The sequence below is a fragment of the Lolium rigidum genome, chromosome 2 (genome assembly GCF_022539505.1).
Source record: "Lolium rigidum isolate FL_2022 chromosome 2, APGP_CSIRO_Lrig_0.1, whole genome shotgun sequence".
Taxonomy (NCBI): Eukaryota; Viridiplantae; Streptophyta; class Magnoliopsida; order Poales; family Poaceae; genus Lolium; species Lolium rigidum.
In genome coordinates, this window is record NC_061509.1 from 285907288 (window position 1) to 285926617 (window position 19330).

At 42.7% G+C, this 19330-nt stretch overlaps 1 protein-coding gene across 1 annotated transcript; it reads right to left on the reverse strand.

Moving 5' to 3' along the window:
• Positions 1–374: 374 nt before the first annotated feature.
• Positions 375–10617, reverse strand: LOC124691093 (N-alpha-acetyltransferase 35, NatC auxiliary subunit-like). Its single transcript, XM_047224376.1, has 16 exons — positions 10500–10617; positions 9633–9700; positions 8936–9094; positions 8686–8853; positions 7614–7767; positions 7036–7115; positions 5242–5514; positions 4989–5132; positions 3679–3813; positions 3440–3538; positions 2668–2724; positions 2378–2582; positions 1261–1379; positions 1084–1152; positions 901–999; positions 375–816 (listed from the first exon to the last, which is right to left on the reverse strand). Exons 1-16 carry the CDS (start codon positions 10615–10617, stop codon positions 577–579), a joined length of 2187 nt encoding a protein of 728 aa, XP_047080332.1. The 3' UTR covers positions 375–576.
• Positions 10618–19330: the final 8713 nt, after the last annotated feature.

A 19330-nucleotide genomic window follows, 5' to 3' on the forward strand; every position in this document is an offset into this window, starting at 1 on the left:
AATGCCAGCATCAGTGTATCAAGAGGAAACTAGCGTCGTTACTTCACTACACTGTTTACACAAAAGGTCTTGCCATGCCTTAACCTCTAACACGAAGTATAATAGTACAAGATCCAGGCACCGGAGAAGGTTAGCCCTGGTCTGGATTCATCTTATTGGCCACTGCAACTTACCTTTACATGGCCTCAACACAGAACCATGGCTCAAGGAAAGTGTTGTAGTGAGAACTGCAAAAACAGTAAGCCGTGATACTAGCCGCTGATCACTACTCGATGAAACAATTCCAATGGATCCAATTTGCAGGAGAACCTCTCACCTGAATTACAGATCATTTGTATAGTGTGCTATTCCAGAACAATAATATCAAAATTTGCTTGACAAAATAAAAGCCAGGGCCATGAGCTTTTCTCCCGGCATTTGCTATATTCTTCGTGTTGTGTCTACAAAATTGTTACATCGCACAACCTAAGAGGGGCTTTGCATGAACCAATGGACAATGGGGAATAACGGACCTGAACTGTGCCACCACACAAAAAAACAGTGTCAGAATCTTTTTTACCCTGCCTTGAGAAGAAACTATGATCTCTTTACAACTGCAACCGCAAAGTGGGGGTGGTGCGTGAACTCAAACGAAACCCTCAACGATGGATCGCCAGCACCGACGTGGTTGATAATGTTTAGGGCTATCCGGTTGTGCTCCGCAACCTGTTCTATCTGGCGGATTTCTGCAAGCTTTTCTAGGTCACCTGCGAAGCTGCCTTTCAAGGAGGGGATTATCTTCTGGATTTCCTTGAAAAAATTATATTTCATTACATCCTGTGACAACAATATTTCATGGTTAGGTCGAAATAAGCAGAGGGAAAAGCTAGTGAAGTAAGGATTTCATGACTGAGTACTAACTGCCATGTGTGCCTGGGCAGCCGCTTCTTTAAAACTGTAGTAGGTAATGCCCTCGGGAATTCGTGCTTTCTGGAGAAGATCAAAATGCTGCATGAATCTCTGGGAAGAGAGGATCAAGATTTGTCAGATGTCTAAGCCATATTTAGAAGGATGTAAGAATTCACAACACTAAATTTGGCCCACCTCTTGTTCACTATTAAAGATACTTGGTAACTGGAATGACTTGCTTTCGTTCCTCAGGGCAGCCAGCAACTGCATTACCAAGAAGAAAAATATTGTTTAGATGCAAAGAGGAACATTAGTATTAAAATATATGCTCTGGATTTTATGGAGATAAGGTATTGTAGTAGACATGTGTACCATTGAGAGTCCTTCTGATAGTAAAACATAGCACTGAAGCAATAAACATGAAGCTGGAAATGCTGCATCTCGTCCGGAGTCCTTTGAATGATCCTTCTTCTTTTTCCCTTTTCTACGTGCTGAACCATAAACCAGAAATAGGAATATTCCCCCAAAAAAATAACGGTAAGTACAAATTAGACAACAATCTATTAATTAAGACATATTGAAAAAAAATGGCATGGCATTTTATAAAAATGAAGTGAAGATAAAATTAAAATACTCCCTCCAGCCCTAAATACTTGTCGCAGATTTTGGCAAAATGTATGCTAAAATATGTCTAGATTCACTGAACGTGCAACATTTAGGGCCAGAGGAGTAATTTTATTCACACTGATGTTACCATGAATAACTAGTATATGCATACTATCACTAAATAGACCCCCAAAATAGGATGTTTTGACTTCATGCACTTACGTATATCATTCTGTTTATTTTCTTTTCAGCTTCTGGATGGCAATGCATGATTATTTAGCTAAACTGTCTCCCATCAGAATTTTGCAATCTATCCTCCTGCAGTTTTGTTATTTTTCTTAATTCTCACTAGTTTTCCAAATGGATCCTAAAAGGAAGACAACATGAAGCAGTAAGAGATAACATGCAACTAGAACCATCAAGGTGTTGACATATCTCCTAAGAGGCTAAGGCATTCAGAATAATGTATGGTCCTTTTTATAATACTCCCTCCGTTTTTGTATACAAGACCACTATCTTATTTTTCAGATACCAAGAAAGCAAAGGCAACTAATAAATAGCAGGATTAATCCTTTGGAAAACCTCTCGCATTTTGGGCTAACTGAACATGTTGCATGTGGTCTCTTTTCTCTATGGCTGCATGCACATATCACACCAATAAACATCATCGTACGAGGTAAAAATCTAATCATTTTTTCTCGGGAAGAGATATTGGCCTTGTATATGTAGAAAATATATTTTGGGCAGTGGCCTTGTAAACACATACAGAGGGAGTATCAAAAACTCTGCTAGATTTTTTAAATCTACAAGCACATTATCTAATTGCAAATCTAATCAAAATATTAAGAATCTAAGATAATACTGAATAGACATAGTAACTTACCGTTTTCGTTGCTAGCAAGGATTCGTAACTGCATCTTCTCTATCAGCTTTATAAATGCAACATGCATGTACCAGTACACCATACAGTATTCACTCGGAGAATACAGGTCAAGCTCAAAACCCAATATGAGAAACCGAGAAGCAATCCAGTATGTCTGTTCTTGAGACCAAACAAGTAGTTGCTTTGATACTCTCATGCAGATGTTCTGCGCCATCAACGAAAACAATTTTAAGCATGCAGATTATATTACAACTAGTTATTATTACAGCGCACAGTTACATCAGAGATACCTCATGGGCCAAGACATTTCTGGTTTCACCAAACTCTCTTTTCAATGCAAGCTCCAACTGCAATATGTACAGGCAGAAAGCATTATAGTGCAAGAACTAGACATGAGCAAGGGTCAAGCTATCATAATCATAAGCCCTAAATCTTTACTATTAAGGTAAAACCCGTGATGGTGTCACTTAAAACTATTTACATGAGAAATGCCACCGTGCTGGCATCAAAGATGGTAGTTCCATGAAAGGCGTGGCTCAAACAGCTTACCGCTGGGCGCTGTCATTACCTTGGTGAGAACTTGTTTTCTTGTTGCGGCCTTAGTTTAATTAATCAGCACACTGCACTGTTATACTCCCTCCGTTTATAAATAGATGTCTGAGATTTGTCTATTTATGGACAGAGGTAGTATAATAATTATGTTTCTAGCAAAGAAGATAAGAATACTCCGTACAAGATTTCATGGATAGTAAAGGATGCCATTAATTTGCTCCTTTTGCCAGAATTTCTTGGTTTCAAAGGTGAACCGTTCAGGTAACCAAGTTGCTCATTAACTGGCTAGGCTAGGGAATTGTGAGTTCAGTGAGCGTGTGTGGATTGGACAGTGCCCTCCCTGTGTGATGATGCTGATCTATAGCAGGTGTTATCCAAACTTTATACATTGATTTAATACAAGCCCAAGTGTATTTTCCAAGGTTAAAAAGAGAAGCAAGAAGATAGCATTAATGCGTACCAATGCAAACACCAAAAGAGATAAAAGTAAAAAATACTTGCATAACAAACCTGTATGGAAATGGTACTCCAATCCTGCAAGCTCTTCCCAAGCTTGCGCCGTTGCCATGCAGTGTTTGTACAGAGAATTTTGAGCAAATTGAAAACCAACTACAAGGGCATTAACACACTTAATCAAAGATACACAAGGAACTCCAGATGGATATTTTGTATGACACTGTGACTACATGAGGAATAACCATGGAATGATTATGACGTGAAGGCTAAAAAAGGAATAATTGGCGGCTGACCTGACCTAGCTGCACTACAAATTCATTTGTCTGGAATTCCTTATCTCCTACAATGTCCGGCAATGATAAAGCCCTTGAAATCACATCACAAATCAAGTCTCGCCCATAAAGCTTGCCATCTTGAATCAATAAAGTCTGTTTCAATGAATTTTTGCATCATTGTTAATGTATATAAGAGGGAAACGGTGAATGAAGTATAACATAACTCAATGAATTTAAATTGAACAGGAAGATGGGGAAATTTATATAATTTTACAAGAGTAAACCTATGGAACAAAAGATGGGCCAGCTATCGGGAATAAACAAAAGCCTTATTGAAGTAAGAAAATCGCAGAGCTATTTCTATACCACCAAGGGATCAATCTGTAAAGGAAAAAAATGTTCTGAGGTAGCAATCTACTACAAAATATGATAGGGCCATTAAGACAGAAAGAAAGATGGATGGGTATGTGCAAAAAGTAGCTAAGCAACATGTCTGTTAAAAATAAGTAAAAGTAGTTGGTGGCTATGCAAATCGGCAGCCAAGAGCATATGCTCCCAAGATGAAACAAATGATGTTCTTAATATATATAAAAACTGACAAAAAAATACACATGTACATGTCCATGCCCTATACGTACATGTAAATTTCCATGGAAAAAAGATAAATTTTGTGGTCTGTGCGAAAAAACAAATTTTGTCCTTCCAAAATTGCATTTTCAGAGCACCCGGTTTTGTTTTTTTCGCTGAGGGCACAACATATGTCCTTTCTTCATGAAATTTTGCACATAGATGAGAGCCGGACATGTATATAGTCAATTATTGATTTTTCTAAAAACAAATAATGACTTTACAGTTCATCCGAGCATATGCTCCAAGGAGCCAAAACACCGCTCACGTCTTTTGCCATGATAACTTCTACAACTGTTTAGACTCGTGACACTCAGAAAATCGAACTTAACATATCATACTAAATGAGATACCAAATCAGGAGTACTGTTAGCTGCATAACTACAACATTTTACATACTCCACAACCAAAGAAAGCAATGGCTTAAAACCTAATTTGTGCAGCCATCTAATGAATAGGTCATATACATATACAAGGGAAAAACAAATGTCATACATAGATGATAGAAACTACAAAACCTTTTCAATATCCACATAGCAGACAGACATTAGTCATGATTGTATGTAGCAGAAATTTCTATTAAGGAGATACTGTACCGATAGCGCAAACTACAAGCAGCTACTAAGACAATAATGGCAGATGAGTCATACTCACACACCTATGATACAGAAGGTCATTGAAGAATATTAAGTGTAACCCACCTGAAGAAATGCTCTAGGAACCAAATCAGGTACGGATTTTTGGAACTGTGCAATGAATTGAAGCACATTCTCAAGCACAGGATCAAGCGATAAAGCACAAATGATATCTAGATCATGCAGAAGCTTCTCAAAGTACCTAATTGCCTGTCACAATGTAGTTACAAGAATGATTATGAAGTTGAGAAGGAGCATATAGAAATAATTCTGTAATATAAAAGTTTAAATTGTAATTAGGTCACCACTGTGAACTTACATCGCCCCAGGCAAGTATTTCAACAGCACGTGGTGGTGCTGGACTCAGAAGTCTGCTGTTTAAGCTGACATCAAAGCCAATAGGGCAGCAACCTGATGCAGTGGTGCAGCTTGCATCACCTTGATGCAATGTAATGTCAGACCGAGACTTAAGGAACTCTTGAGACTTCAGCATCAAGCTAAGCTCAGTCAAGCATGATGTAATATGCTTGCGAGCCAAATCCAATCCTCTTCCATTTGGTCTCCTCATGCACGTAACAACATGGTGGAAATGCTGTATAACCACGAAAAGATGAAAACAGTCAGAAACCAATGAAAGCGAGGCGACGCCTTATTCATAGACAGCCATCTATAGGAGCGGTCCAGCCCAGATATGCCTAACCCTACCACGAGTCCACTATGCAACATTGCAACCGCTCCTGTTTCACTTTCCACTCGTCCCTACCTCTTCCCAACGAAGCAGCCTGCAGCCGCCTCCCCTGCAGCCAGTCGGAGGCGACCCAACCGGCGGCGACCCCTCCCAGTTCCCACCTACCCCTATCATCCGCGACGAAGAAGCCGCCCCCCTCTTGGTCTTGGCACCTCAGAGGAGATCTGGCGGAGAAGGAGCTGGCCGCCTGAGCAGAGAGCTCCTCTCTCTCACTCAATCTATTCGATTCTGTGACCGGTCTGTTCTCCTCTCTCGTTCCCCTATATTTCCCTCTCTCTGGCCCCCAATTTCCCTCCCATCCCGCCGAATTTCTGTGTTCCTGCTCGCTTGCTCGTTTTCCTGCTCGAGCTTGTCCATGGCGTCTAAATTCGGCCAGAGCGACGCCTTCTCGCCTTGACGACGCCTCAAAGCACCAAATCGGACGCCTTAGACAAGAATCTAAGGCGAGCACGACGCCTTGACGTTGCCGGGCGCTCTGTCGCCTACGCGTCACCTAGGCGAAGACTAAGCGACGCCTTAAAAACCATGTGTATGAGGTTTCCTCATTCACACAATGACATGTAGAAATGCTACACAGCCATACAGAAGTGTGACTACATTTAGAAATCGATGGAAACCCCTCTTATGCATCAATTTCAGAAATGACCACCCAGGATTAATATTAGTTGTCTTTATTTGCACCGTTCCCTATTAAGTACTCCGTTCCAAATTAGTTCCCACCCACGATTAATCTTAGTGGTCTTTATTTGCACATGCATATCCATACCAAAGCTGCAACAACTAATTTGGAACGGAGGGAGTACAACATAACATTTGGTTTAAGTAACAATACAACAATTGCAATCAACGCATATAATGGGTAAAGTGGTGTATATGCAATTATGCACAACAAACATCTTAGTGGTCTTTATTTGCACATGCGTATCTAGACCAAAGCTGCGACAACTAATTTGGAACGGAGGGAGTACAACATAACATTTGGTTTAAGTAACAATACAACAATTGCAATCAATGCATATAATGGGTAAAGTGGTGTATATGCAGTTATGCACAACAAACTCTCTGCCCCCTCCCCCTCCCCCTCCCCCTCTCACAGAAAATTTTAAGTAGAAAATTGAGGATTGCTACTCAATTCATTGCCATTTCAGTTCCACCTCATTGTCTCACTGACAGTTGTCCAGGATTTTATTTAGATATCATCGGTTCTAACTTGACTTGACATTGCTTAATTTGAACTACTGTGTTATCACAATGACAGAGCATAAACATAGAGAACCAACATCACCATAAACATGTGAACTCTCTGCATTGAAAAATTGACCGAACAATTTAGTAAAGAATTTAAAAGGAAACATGGGTTAAGACCTTACGAAAACGTAATCTGCATAACAACGCTCTGCAGTAATCCTCTTCCAGAGCAGGATTATCCTGCAGGGATTCAAGACCTGCAGTAAGTAACCTAGTTAATAACACAAAACCTCAAACTGTACAGGTCCAAATAAGATATGCTAAGCATTTACCAAGTAGTTCATTAAATTCACTTTTATTCCAATGCTCAGCATCCAATTTTCTTTTATTATTTTTTATTGCAATATAAAGACTAAAGTACATGTATTTTAAGATGAAGGACCTACTTAGCTTCACAAACTTCATATACAAAATAAATTTGATGCAGACTCATCAGCAGTTTCCATAGTTTCCAAACTGAACAAAAACTAGTTGTAATAAAAAAACAAGCGTATATGCCTCGTGTATATTAGTAAAAGACTACAATTTGTCCTGTTATTAGCAAACTTAATGTATCAGCAGCCTCAACTGTACTGCTGAAACTAAACGGACGAACATGCCCTCAGTAAACTAATAAGAAGGAACACATTTTACACAATACAAAATAACAAACATTTAACTGTATCAAACGATACATGTATTGAGAATGCAAGTACCTTCTAGTGTCTTTTTCTTGGACAATGCTTGGGATTTACATGCACGCAACTGACGAGATATTGTCTCTTCAACCGAGTTCAGAACTGACAAGCACTTGTCATCACCTTCATCTTTCAAAGCCAGTCCAAAAGACATTGTAAAGAGGTCTTCTTCCTACAAAAGTAGGATTATACCTTATGTGATGATAAGTGAAAATATTGGCCCTCAGACTAAAAAATATATTTAAATTTGTCTGATAATAGCAAGACCAAACAGTATTGACATTTCATGTGCATGCCACATCCTATGAGGTATCTAAGCACAGCCCAATCAACACAGAACCCTAAAGAGCACGCAGAGCTACCCATATGGGTTGAGCAAAAGCACAGGAAAACCAAAACCAGAACAGGAGACCGAACCAAACATGCTGAATTGCCAGTTAATTCAGTGTCTGTTTTTCATTTCAGTTGGCAGTTGATGAAAACTAAATTCAAGTTCAGTGAATTTTGTTTTTATAGGCTCTCACTAACCTAATTCACTGAACCAACCAAACTACCCGACTCACAGCCTAATAAAGGCGGTTGTATTCATTCCTGGTGAAGTTCACCATGACAGATCTCTGGAATGTAAAGAAAAAATATGGTATAGATAATCAATGAAAATGAGGGTTTCTTTAAGGTTATACCACCACTCTCAGATTGCAATCTCCGTTTTAGGTGTAGTAGAAGAAAGAGCTCCAGAAATATTTATACATATAAGATGAAAAATTATGCATTACATATTCAGCCCATAAGAGGTAGTCTGACATGAGACAATGTGTGCTGCATAGGATTCTCCGCATTTCAATAGAAACAATACGTATCAACTCGTATCTGAAACATAATACTCCCTCCGGTTCAAAATAATTGCCTAATAACAGATGTATACATACACTAAAACATGCTAGATACATCCATTTCTGGACAATTGTTTTGAACCGGAGGGAGTAGCATAAACCCACATGCCCAGCTAAGTTATGTCAAGATTCAGAGTCTGAGACAGATAAATGAAATAAGGGGGAAATGACAATAAGATTTTCCAACTGAAAAATACCTCGTGAGTTCGGGCAGTCGAAACGACAGAAATGAGAGCATTACACGTAGCACGCAAAATCCTGCAGAAGCTATTTAGAACAGCATGCGATGCAATCCTCTCAATTTTGACAAGGTAGATACATGTGAAGACGGTTTGTGCTAGAGTGTGACCCTTGTGCCATGTTGCCTGAAAAATAAAGCATGCCGATAAAGTAGTTTAGGTAAATTAAACACCTAAATACATTTGATGCAAGATTGCAGTGAAGTACCTCACATGAGAAAAGATGATCGATGACATCAAGGGTGCGTTGAATGTCAAGTGTTTTGTCGAAACTAAGAGGAACTGGGGCAATGCCATCTTCTATGGCTTCCTCGATGGAATAATAGCCGCTTCTCTCCATCCCAGAATCCATTTTAGGATCCATTATCTGTATTAAGGAGTAGACACTGAGAATTGAGAACTGTAATCAAGTAATAAAATTGGCGTCCAACGTTTTAAATGGTAAATGCTCCACTCAGCAGGCATATAAGACCACGATATCCTGAAGTAATACAAATATATATAATCACAATTTTGAGAATTGTCTTGGTCATCATGCATTTGAAAGTTTACAGACCCGTGAACAGTTGCCGTGAGACTCATCATTCATGAGTAATTCCAAGCTTAAGGCATATATCCAAAATCCAAATCAAAGTACTTAAGTGCGAGTCTCATTTAACAACCTTGCATATCTACAATTCAATAAAGCAACAAATATTCAAGTTTCATGTAACTAACACTAAAAGCATCTATCGGCTACTTATTAATTACTATGTCTTGCATGTCAACTGAATAGGAAGAACTGGTTGCTTAAATATTTCAGTGCGCACAAAATCCTCATTTCGAAACTCGCTCTGCAGTGTACACAGTAGAAAGAAAAGCGTCTAAACACACCAAAAGAGCAGGGGGGACAGTGCGGTCCTTACTTCCAGTGCAGACATTGCGGCAAACAAACTGAAGTTCTCCCCATGTACAAGATCCCCATCTTGGAGATCTACAAGCATTAAAGAAGAATTAGAAGGACAACAGCCGACAGAAAATGAACCAACCACCAGATCTCAGCTCGATTATCAGGCATCATATGACAGCCTTAGATACGTTTACATTGTCGCAGACTCCTTTCGGAAAGCCCCGAACCAGTGATGGCACCGTCAAGCACAGGGCTAACTGAGCCAGGGAGTCCAAAATAATATCCATAATAAGTCACATTGGTTGGTTTCCTACCAGACCCTAACTGACCCTTTAGCTTCTGTCAATGGGATTCTCTCTTTTGAATTATCAGGATACTGATCCATGCATCAGGACTAGGAGGTCAATCAGAAAATTAGAAGATAATGGCCCCACGAACTATGCCCAAATAACCTCAAAACAGGCACTATAGCACAGATCCAATACAGATGCAAGCAAGACAACTCCCAAGCCCAACCGTATTGATGATTTACCACCTGAACTCATTCCAACAGAAACCTACTCCTAGGCCCTTGACAATCGGTTCTATCACGAACACAGAAACACATCATCTGAATTGTTCCATTTGTACACCTCAACTCAACAGCATTACATGCTCTCCATCACAAAGACAGTAACAGCAGCAGGAACACAGGTCTACTACTTATCCGTGCGCGTCCTACAACAGTGCAAACACGCATCTCGCGTTGCTGGACCTAACAACGTGCACTCGCCCAGGCACGGCACCCGAGGCCAAACACGCATGATCCAGTACACCTTAGTTAGCAGGGTTGACGGCTTGGCGCGACAGCAGGCAGGGCCTGGGGCGCGGGCATCGAGCTTACCAGCGCAGGCGGCGGCGACGAGCTGCGAGGCGTCGGCCCAGACGCCCTGGTCGCTGGACGGAGGGATGGAAGGCGGCGGCTGCGGCGCGGGGCCCGCGGACGAGGAGCTCGCCTCCATCGGATCTGGCAATGGAAATAATGAGCGGTGAACGCCGGAGCCGCACGGACGGCAATCGGGGCAGGGGCAGGGCTCCCTTACCAGCAGGAGGAAGGGAGGGAGGAACGAATCGCCGGCGTCCGGTGGGGTCTTCGTCGCCGCCGACGGAAGGGGAGAGGGAGTGGGAGGCGGCTCTGGCGGCGGCGGGGCGAGTCGAAGGAAGGGGTTTCGGCAACGGGTTGTGCCGCGAGGCGCACGCGCGTGCTGTCAAATCTGTGGGCTCAGTTGTTAGATTTCGTTGCTATGCAGCAGTGAAAACCTTTTCCTTTTTCCCCAAGATTCTCTCACTATATCCATTCATTCATCATTTTTATATATCTAAGACCATCTCCACCGGCACCCCAAATAGGCGCCGGCAGGGGCGCCGGCACAGCATCCTCCATTTGGGGGAGCTGCTCCTACACCGGTGCCCCCCATCACCTCTTGGCACGTGGACGGTGCCGGTGCCGTGCACGGCGGAGACATGAACGTGGAGAGATGAACATGGACGGTGCCGGTGCCGGCGGAGACATGAACATGGAGGGTGCCGGGGGAGACGCCAATGCAGCTCACGACGCCATCACCTCTTGGCCGATGCGCTCGCGGTACATCTCGTGCCACGCCCGCGCCAAGGGGTCCATCTTCTCCATGTCAGCCATCAAGATCTTCGATTCTTGAGACATTTTGGCCAACGATAGCTGCGTCGCTTCGTTGGGGGCCTTCATGGCAGCGGCGTGAGCTTCCATATTCGCCGCCTCCACCCTCTCCCTCTCCAACTCGATCTTGGTGTCTTGCTTATCGAGGATGGTCTTCCACACGACGACGGTTCTATCGGCAGCTTCCTTGTTCTCCACCGAGAATGAGGTGATCATCTTCTCGATGGAGGCGTCCATGGCTGCCAATATCGGCGCCGCATTCCTGTCGGCCTTGGCCTTCTTGTTGCCAATGGGGCGCCCGGTGGAGGCGCCGGCTGGATCGACCGGCCCATCTCCCCGTCCTTCAAGAGAGTGTGGACAGTGTCGTCCCATTTCTTGCAACCTTGGAGCTTGTTGTAGCAGTGCATAAAGGGGAAGTCTTTGTCCTCGTGTTGGTGCTTGTACATTTCGAGGGTAGACAACATCTACAATATATGATGCAAAGCAATGGAAAACAAGTTGGATCATCAATTCATATGCAACAACATGGATCATCAATTCATATGCAACAACATTGATCATCAATTCATATGTAACAACATGGATCATCAATTCATATGCAACAACATGGATCATCATAAGATAGGCGTAGATCATACCCAATCCACCATCGTCTTGCCGCTCTCCTTCCGTGCCTTGATTTCGAAAAAGAACTACTAATGCTTAACTTGTCGAGGAATCTTTCATCAGTGGTTGTGAATGACTCGACTTTTTCAATCCTTTCGACTTTGGTTCCGGAGGAGCAAGTTAGAAAGGTTGAGAAATAGAATTATCTGATTTGATTCGTTTCCAATAGTTATGAGATGATCATCTTAGGGTGATCCTTTTGTCAACGGACGGTGCTCCTATTTCACTCGTAGTCTCGAAGGATGAGAACCCACTATGTGGTTATAAAAAGATTCACTCTGCCGACGATTATAAGTCAACGAGTCTCGGGAACAAACTATTCATTTACTCCGGATTTATCATGTAACACAATATGTTCCACGTAACATGCTCTTGTAACATTGCACCCTTCCAAAGTTTATAATAATATGATCGATTGGTGCATTATTGCAATGTTTTTTTCTTTATATAAAAAATAATATATTAATATAAGAAGATAACAAGGACACTTATATCTCCGTAATACCTCAACATCCACGGGCAATTTCAAACAAAGGATTCACACTAACTAAGATATAGTATATGATTTTAATCTAGATGTGCGCTCGTAGATTAGGCACCACCCACACACACTGCAATGGTTGCTTCAAACCATAAAATGACGGGTGGTACACCTTGGCCTCCATATCATAGAACGCCGCTTGTTTCCCATCCTCGGAATACCTTGGAAAGTAGATCTTGTTGCCATGCCCAGCTTCGGGCGACACCACGGAGTATGAGGCCCTGAAGTCTAGAAACAATGTCGAGCCACCAATGTCTTGCACCTCCACCCAAGCCATCTCCTCCTCGTTAAGCTTGAACACATGTGGTGGCTCGTTAGCATTGCGTATGAACACAGAGACAAGATCCCCTCCCACTTCAACCAGGTAGCAAAACTCCCTCCCCTCGTGGTTGTCGCCAAAGAATTCCATCTCCATTTGAATTGGTTTAGGGTGCGTTTGGTTTCACGCCAGGATCCGCCTTACCAAAATAATGGCACGCGGGCAACCATCTATTCCTATTTGGTTTGGCTCCAAATATTTGGCAAGCCCAAGCTAGTCTGTGCCTCCCAATACATTTTCACGCCAATTCGTGGGCGTGCCGATGGCGGCCGAATCGTTCACCAAAATTTTGGCTGCCAAATATTTGGAAGGGCGTGCTGGGGCTGAATCCAAACGTACCCTTAGGCTTCTCCAAGATCGTCCATGTGTCACTTGTCGGGTCAAGCGTACCGAGATTGCCCATTCTACTAAGGCAATAGAATTTGCCATTGAAAAAGACGGGATTGGCATGTGCGACTGCGAACGGGGCTCCTTCATAGTATTCGAGATGTTGTTCTGTCCAATCGTCCTCGTTCTGCCGACACGTGAGCACGCCAACTGCTTTGCCATCGTGCCTGCTGCAGACACCAAAGAAGACGCAGTCTGGAGATGTCGGGTCAATCGAGGACCACGACATACCCATGAAGTGGTACCTCCTCTCGAGCATGGCGACTTCCACGATTTCTTTGATGAACGGGTTTATGATGTAGATGTCATCAATTTCCATAGCTATCGACACGGCCACCCATCCATCTTTGGAGGACCGAAAAATATGCCGGTCATGTTGGCCTTCGATTTCGGACGTCTCGAATGTTTCAACCCTTATGGTGTACTCCTGGCAGCGTAGAGGGTCGAACAGCTTGCACACCCCGTCTCGACCAGAGCAGTGCATGAGCCAAGGCCACACCTTGGCATGCTCAACTGGGTTGGATACCATGCTCCATGACTTGCACACGGCCGGAAATCGGAGACGATCCACCAGTGATACCTTGGAGACCACCATCTCCAACAATTTTAGCGGCAGCTCATGCCATGGCCGCGTATCCTCCTCTTCCAAACTAGGGATGGACTCACAATCCTCTTCAACTTTAGGCGCTAGTCGATCACTGCACAACAACAATTTTTTTTCTTTCACCACCGTTGTTGATGGAGGAACGGCCCAGAATGCTCTGCACCAAGGCTTGGTAGGTTGGGGAAGAATCTGACAGAAGCTCATGGTCATGTCGTCCAAGCAGAACTTGTACAGCCTCTCGCAGTCGCAGCTGGACAACACAAGGTACACACAGTTGCCCTGCGGCACCAGAGCCCCACCCACGGGCACGGAGAAGCCATAGTGCCCGGAGACGAGGAAGGCGCGGTCGCCGCCGATGTTATGCACCCTCGCCCACATCATGGACTCGATGTCCACGCGGTACACCGCGATGCTGGTGACTGTGATGTCGTCGAGGAAGATCCCAAACTTCTCGGTCACTAGGACGAAGAGATCGCCGGACTACTCCACGACGTAGTACATGGCCTCCCTGTCGAGACACTCCCTGGCGCCACCGAGCGTGCCGATCAGCCGCGCGCGGACAGTGTCGTCACCGTCGCCGGCGCCGCCTATCGCCAAGAGCGTTTGCGAGGCACCAAAATAGTAGATCTCTCCTCTATGGCTGATCATGAGGTTCGGGAAACTAAGATCCCGGGACTCGAGCCTGGTCCAATGTCCATCACCGGGGCGGCAGTGAAGCAGGAACATCTCTACGTCGTATCCCACCTCGCGTGCAATGGCGACCACCACGGCGCAGTCCGGGTCCGCCGGCGACGCCCCGAGCAGCGCGCACGTCTCTATGCACTCCAGCGTCTCGTCCAGAGGCGGCAGCGGGATCTTTTTGTTGGATGGGTCGTCGTCGGAGGAGGAGAGGTGGAGGAGGAAGCACTCGGAGGTGGACTCGTCCAGCATCAGAAGCCAGTCGCCGTTGTGGATGCAGCCTAGGCACGTCTTGCCTTGCATCTCGGGAACGGCCATGGCGTGCGAGCTCCCGTCCGACGAGTCGACGAATGTCTGCCGCTCCCTGCCGCGCGTCCCCTGGACCAGCCATGGCCTCGTGCCGAAGCCGGACGGCAGCGAGGATTCTGCAGCCATGTCCATGTGGTATATCTTGTGTTCTTTCTGTGTTCCACGCCTGGATCTGTTCTAAGGATCGATCGGGGGATCGATTATGTTGCCTTTTAATTAAGCAGGATGACAATCCGTTTTAGGCAAGGAATCCACAATGTGGAAATTATAGAAACACTAGTGGAATACCCGTGCGTTGCCACGACCCCTTCAACTTTTTTTCCTCATAACACATTTTATAACAGATGTAAATATGATCATGTTATAGCAGATGTAAAGATAATAGTTTGCATGGTTTTAGTTCATTTTTAGTTGAATTTACTAAAATTGAACTAAAAGGGAGTGCATGATATTCGAAAGCATACTTTATTCAAAAAATGTGTTTCAAAATATTAAAGAATTCAATTCACAAGATATAATCCCGGTCCTTGTAGTGCACTAAAGATAAATTCTCGATATGATCATATTCAATAAGCATAAAAATAAATAAATAAATAAGCCAACTCATTATGCACCTCCTTTGCATGTGTTAATATTCAGTTACTAATATTCAGTTAGTCTTCATGGAGCATCACTTGCCGGGTTATGTACTCCCTCCATCCCATAATAAAAGATATATTATATTTATTTAAATTTTGATGTACCTCAACATTAAATATTGTTTAGACACATCTAAAATTAGACAAAATTAAGACATTTCTTATGGAACAAAAGTTATGAAATAATCCATCACTGATATATAAAAGCAAGAATTACTGAAATAACATTTATATATGCTCAACATGAGTGCAAAAAAAAACTGGTTGCACAAATATTTGCCACCGCTGCAACAAAGACATGGTTGGCTTTTTGTTAAAGCACGGATGCAATGGTTGCATCACAAACCTGATCGAACTCGTTTTCTCATATAATCGATATTTCAGGACTCTATAAAGAGAAGAAAAACAAATTGAACTTGTTGCTCTATGCACAATCTAGTTAGTGCTTTAGGTGATTTAATCGTTGTTGCCAACCTTACCACATCAAACAACAAATTCGATTGTGTTTATCACACAATTATGACAGAAACTACAACATTATTCTAACATACAGATTTCAGACATTCTGTCGTAAAAATAGAAGTACGCTTCGTCCTCGCTGACCTAATTTCCACATAGTGGACAGGAGTATGTTCGATTCATTCCACTTGAAGAAATGCATATTTCTAAAGAATGTACACCAGAAATTGCATATTGGCACGTAAGTTCTTTCCATCTTTCCTTTTTTTTTTTTGAGGGATTCTTTCCATCTTTCCTACTCCCTCTGTACCTACAAAAGTTTCTCAACTTCATCAAAATATAGACTACGATGGTGGGATATGTTCTCTGGGTGGAGGAAGCATATGCACCTTGGAGCCGAAATGATTTTTTTGTTATATAGACCTATTTTAGTTATAAATAAATCCATAGCTAGAAAAAATTTAGCAACTTTTTTAGGACATTGGAAGCACATTTGATGTCGGATGACGTCCATGGTCCATCCTAAAGAAGACTGTCTGCGCTGCAGATACATAATAAGGATAAAAACATAAGAAGTTCGGAAGCTGGTCAAGAGATTCCTTTTGTTACCAGGACACCGGGACCAGGATGAACTGCATGTCTGCATTTGCTGGGAGGGAGGTCGATGACGATAGGGAACAGCCTTGGGGCCGCGGTGCTCCTGTGGCAGTCGACGAAATCCCAGCAACGCCGGGTCTCCTCCCTCAACCTGCAGTGCATCGATTGAATACACCGGTTACCTCAGGATAATCACTGCAGTAGGAACCAACAATATATCAATGCGCAATGCGCTGAGAATAACAATGATCCACTGAGAAGTAAGAAAAATACAACTTGTCTGAGACCTGCTTGCGGCTGATGCTGCAGATTTGTTTTGCAACCAAATTTGACACTCAAGAACTTTGAAGTTTGAAGGTCTCGACCTGAGCAACAATCATCGCGAACTATAGCTCTGAAAATAATACCCTTCTCTACTTTTTCCATTTATTATCTTAGGCTATTTAAGAGAGTTCGACATTGTCTAGCTACATATAGTTTCAAACATAATATGCAAAATCAATGAATTGGACGGCATGCCATACTGCTCGTTATACTGTTTGTTAACCATAACCATATACAACAATTAAGGGACTGCATGTGAAAGGAATACACGTTTTATATCACATTACTTACTGCCACATCAATCAGGGGTATATGTGTTGTGTAATCAACTAATCATACTGCAAATAGTATATTTCATCTGCTTCTAATCACCAAAATAATAACACCAAAAATCAAAGGACGAGGTGTTGGTGTTACATTTTCTTAAACTGATTTTAATGTAACCTGACGAAATCTAAAGGGTGCTTAAGAACATGCATATACATATGTATTTAATGTAAATGTAAATCAAAAATGGAAGATCCACTTGCAACAGATTGAGGGATAAAGTAACACACTTGTTTTTTTATTATTACTTCTCTTCCAAAACCTTTGCTAACCTGCAAAGAAAAATTCACTTGCTTCTGAATCACGTAAGGATCGAAACTACTAAAACTTCAGGAAAGGCCAAGGGGGGTCATCAAAGGGAGAAACATATCAAGGGGGGGTCATTTGTTCAGCTCACTCCTCCTAATATCAAAACCACCCTCCTTGCTCAAATTACATCCTCATTAGGCAATGTGGCAGACCTGCATTTAATTGTAAGGTGCACTCGTACCAGACCTTTGAGAAGAAAAAAGAGATAATCAAAATCCAAAGCCCTAGACACCTACTAATGCCAAACTGCTAATTTGTGTTGTCGCTGAATTCTCAGTTATGACCTTTTCTACAAAGTCATCACTCATCACCAAATATCTGCTGCCAAGAGCAGAATAGAAAGCGACCCAGTAAACCACACCACTATTATTACCAGTAAGTATGTTTTATATTTTCTAGCTGCCAAACTTGAATAATATTATCAGCAACACATATTGCACTATCTCCATACCACTGAATCATCTATAACGTAGCATGCGTCTTCTCATCATTCAAACCGCACGCCTGTATGTGACTAATTCCAGAAAGTACATGGCTATTCAAGTAAATGCAAACATCAGAACGGGGAAGATCATAGCATCAGATTTCCATCTACGGAGAAAGCTACAAAATCTGCATGATAATAATAAGAAGGAAAACCCTAATAATGTGAAAGCTCCCTACAACATCAGAACACGGAAACCATATCAATGGATGGATTGCAAAAGAGAATCATATGTACGTTATGTATCCTGCTGAAATTCGGGAAATAGAATGATTAGCATATCAGTCTTCAGAACTAGTAGAAGAGAATATGATGTTAAACAGAAAACGCACACATCCATGCCTCAAAAATGCATGTGTGGCGATATTGGCAACCAATCAGGCAGTGAAAACACCCCTGAATGAAAGGTTTCTCACAGTGTACTCATAAAGTTTATGTTTATGTATCCTCAAGGTTCAGTTGAATACCTATATGGTATTTTTCTTCTCGACAATTAGAAAATTCAATTCAAATGAACGGCGATTGGGAGAGGGAAGTGATCGTATCAGTACAAATTTCTAGTGCATAATGACAAGCAGTACCATAAAGATGAAATGATTGATAGATTAATTAATTAATTCATCACTGTAGAAGAGGTAATGAAATGCTTACGTAGTGGTCTCCTGGGCGTCCCTAGGTGCCGGTGATGATATGCTGATGAAGAAGCCTCCGGGCTCCGTGGCGAGCCTCCTGTGGAGCCAAAGAAAGCCTTCATTTCTGCATCCAAGGCGCCGTACCTGGTCGGGAACCTAAACGGCACCCCATTGGCTTTCTCCAGGTCAGCGACAGTGGCAAGAAACTTGCATCAAAATGAGAAGCTAGTGGGTTTGATTCAACTAAGATGGAAAAACAAAAGAACAATGGGAAAGCCCTTTTGACTGGCAACAACCACAACGGACCTGTCAAAACTAAACTGGGGGAGACACGCATAGAGGTTCAGAGCAGAGGCGTGCATTGGTGGCTCAAGAACATTGTGTACATCAGAGGACTCACGATCCAAATTCAGAGAAATTCTTCTAGTGCAGATTGGTGGTGTAACACGTCGGCAGGAACACCAGAAGAATGGTGTAGTGATTGCCCTTGTCAAATGCTCTCGTCTATGCTACAGATGCACAATGCTGAGATGAAGATAAACAAATTTAGACCATACAGTTCCAAATCTGAATAAAGAGATGGGAGGACCAAAGTACTCAGAATATATAGGAGCATTTACTTATGGGAAGGTTTGGGGATGGTGAGCCTCACGAACTCCCGGACAAGAGATGGGATAGGGGACGTCCGGCAGCTGCTTCTTCCCTGGATCACATAGCAACACCTGCATACGCATCACAAACTGCTCATGTCCATGTACTATCCAC

Bases quoted from the DNA above. Each gene is read 5' to 3' on its own strand.
- LOC124691093 (XM_047224376.1), bottom strand. From the start codon at position 10,617: ATGGAGGCGAGCTCCTCGTCCGCGGGCCCCGCGCCGCAGCCGCCGCCT. The intron at 7,768-8,685 runs GTATTTTTCAGT...CTACTTTTGTAG, and splicing joins CGACTGCCCGAACTCACGAG to GAAGAAGACCTCTTTACAAT. The intron at 5,133-5,241 runs GTAAGTTCACAG...ACATTGTGACAG, and splicing joins AAATACTTGCCTGGGGCGAT to GCAATTAGGTACTTTGAGAA.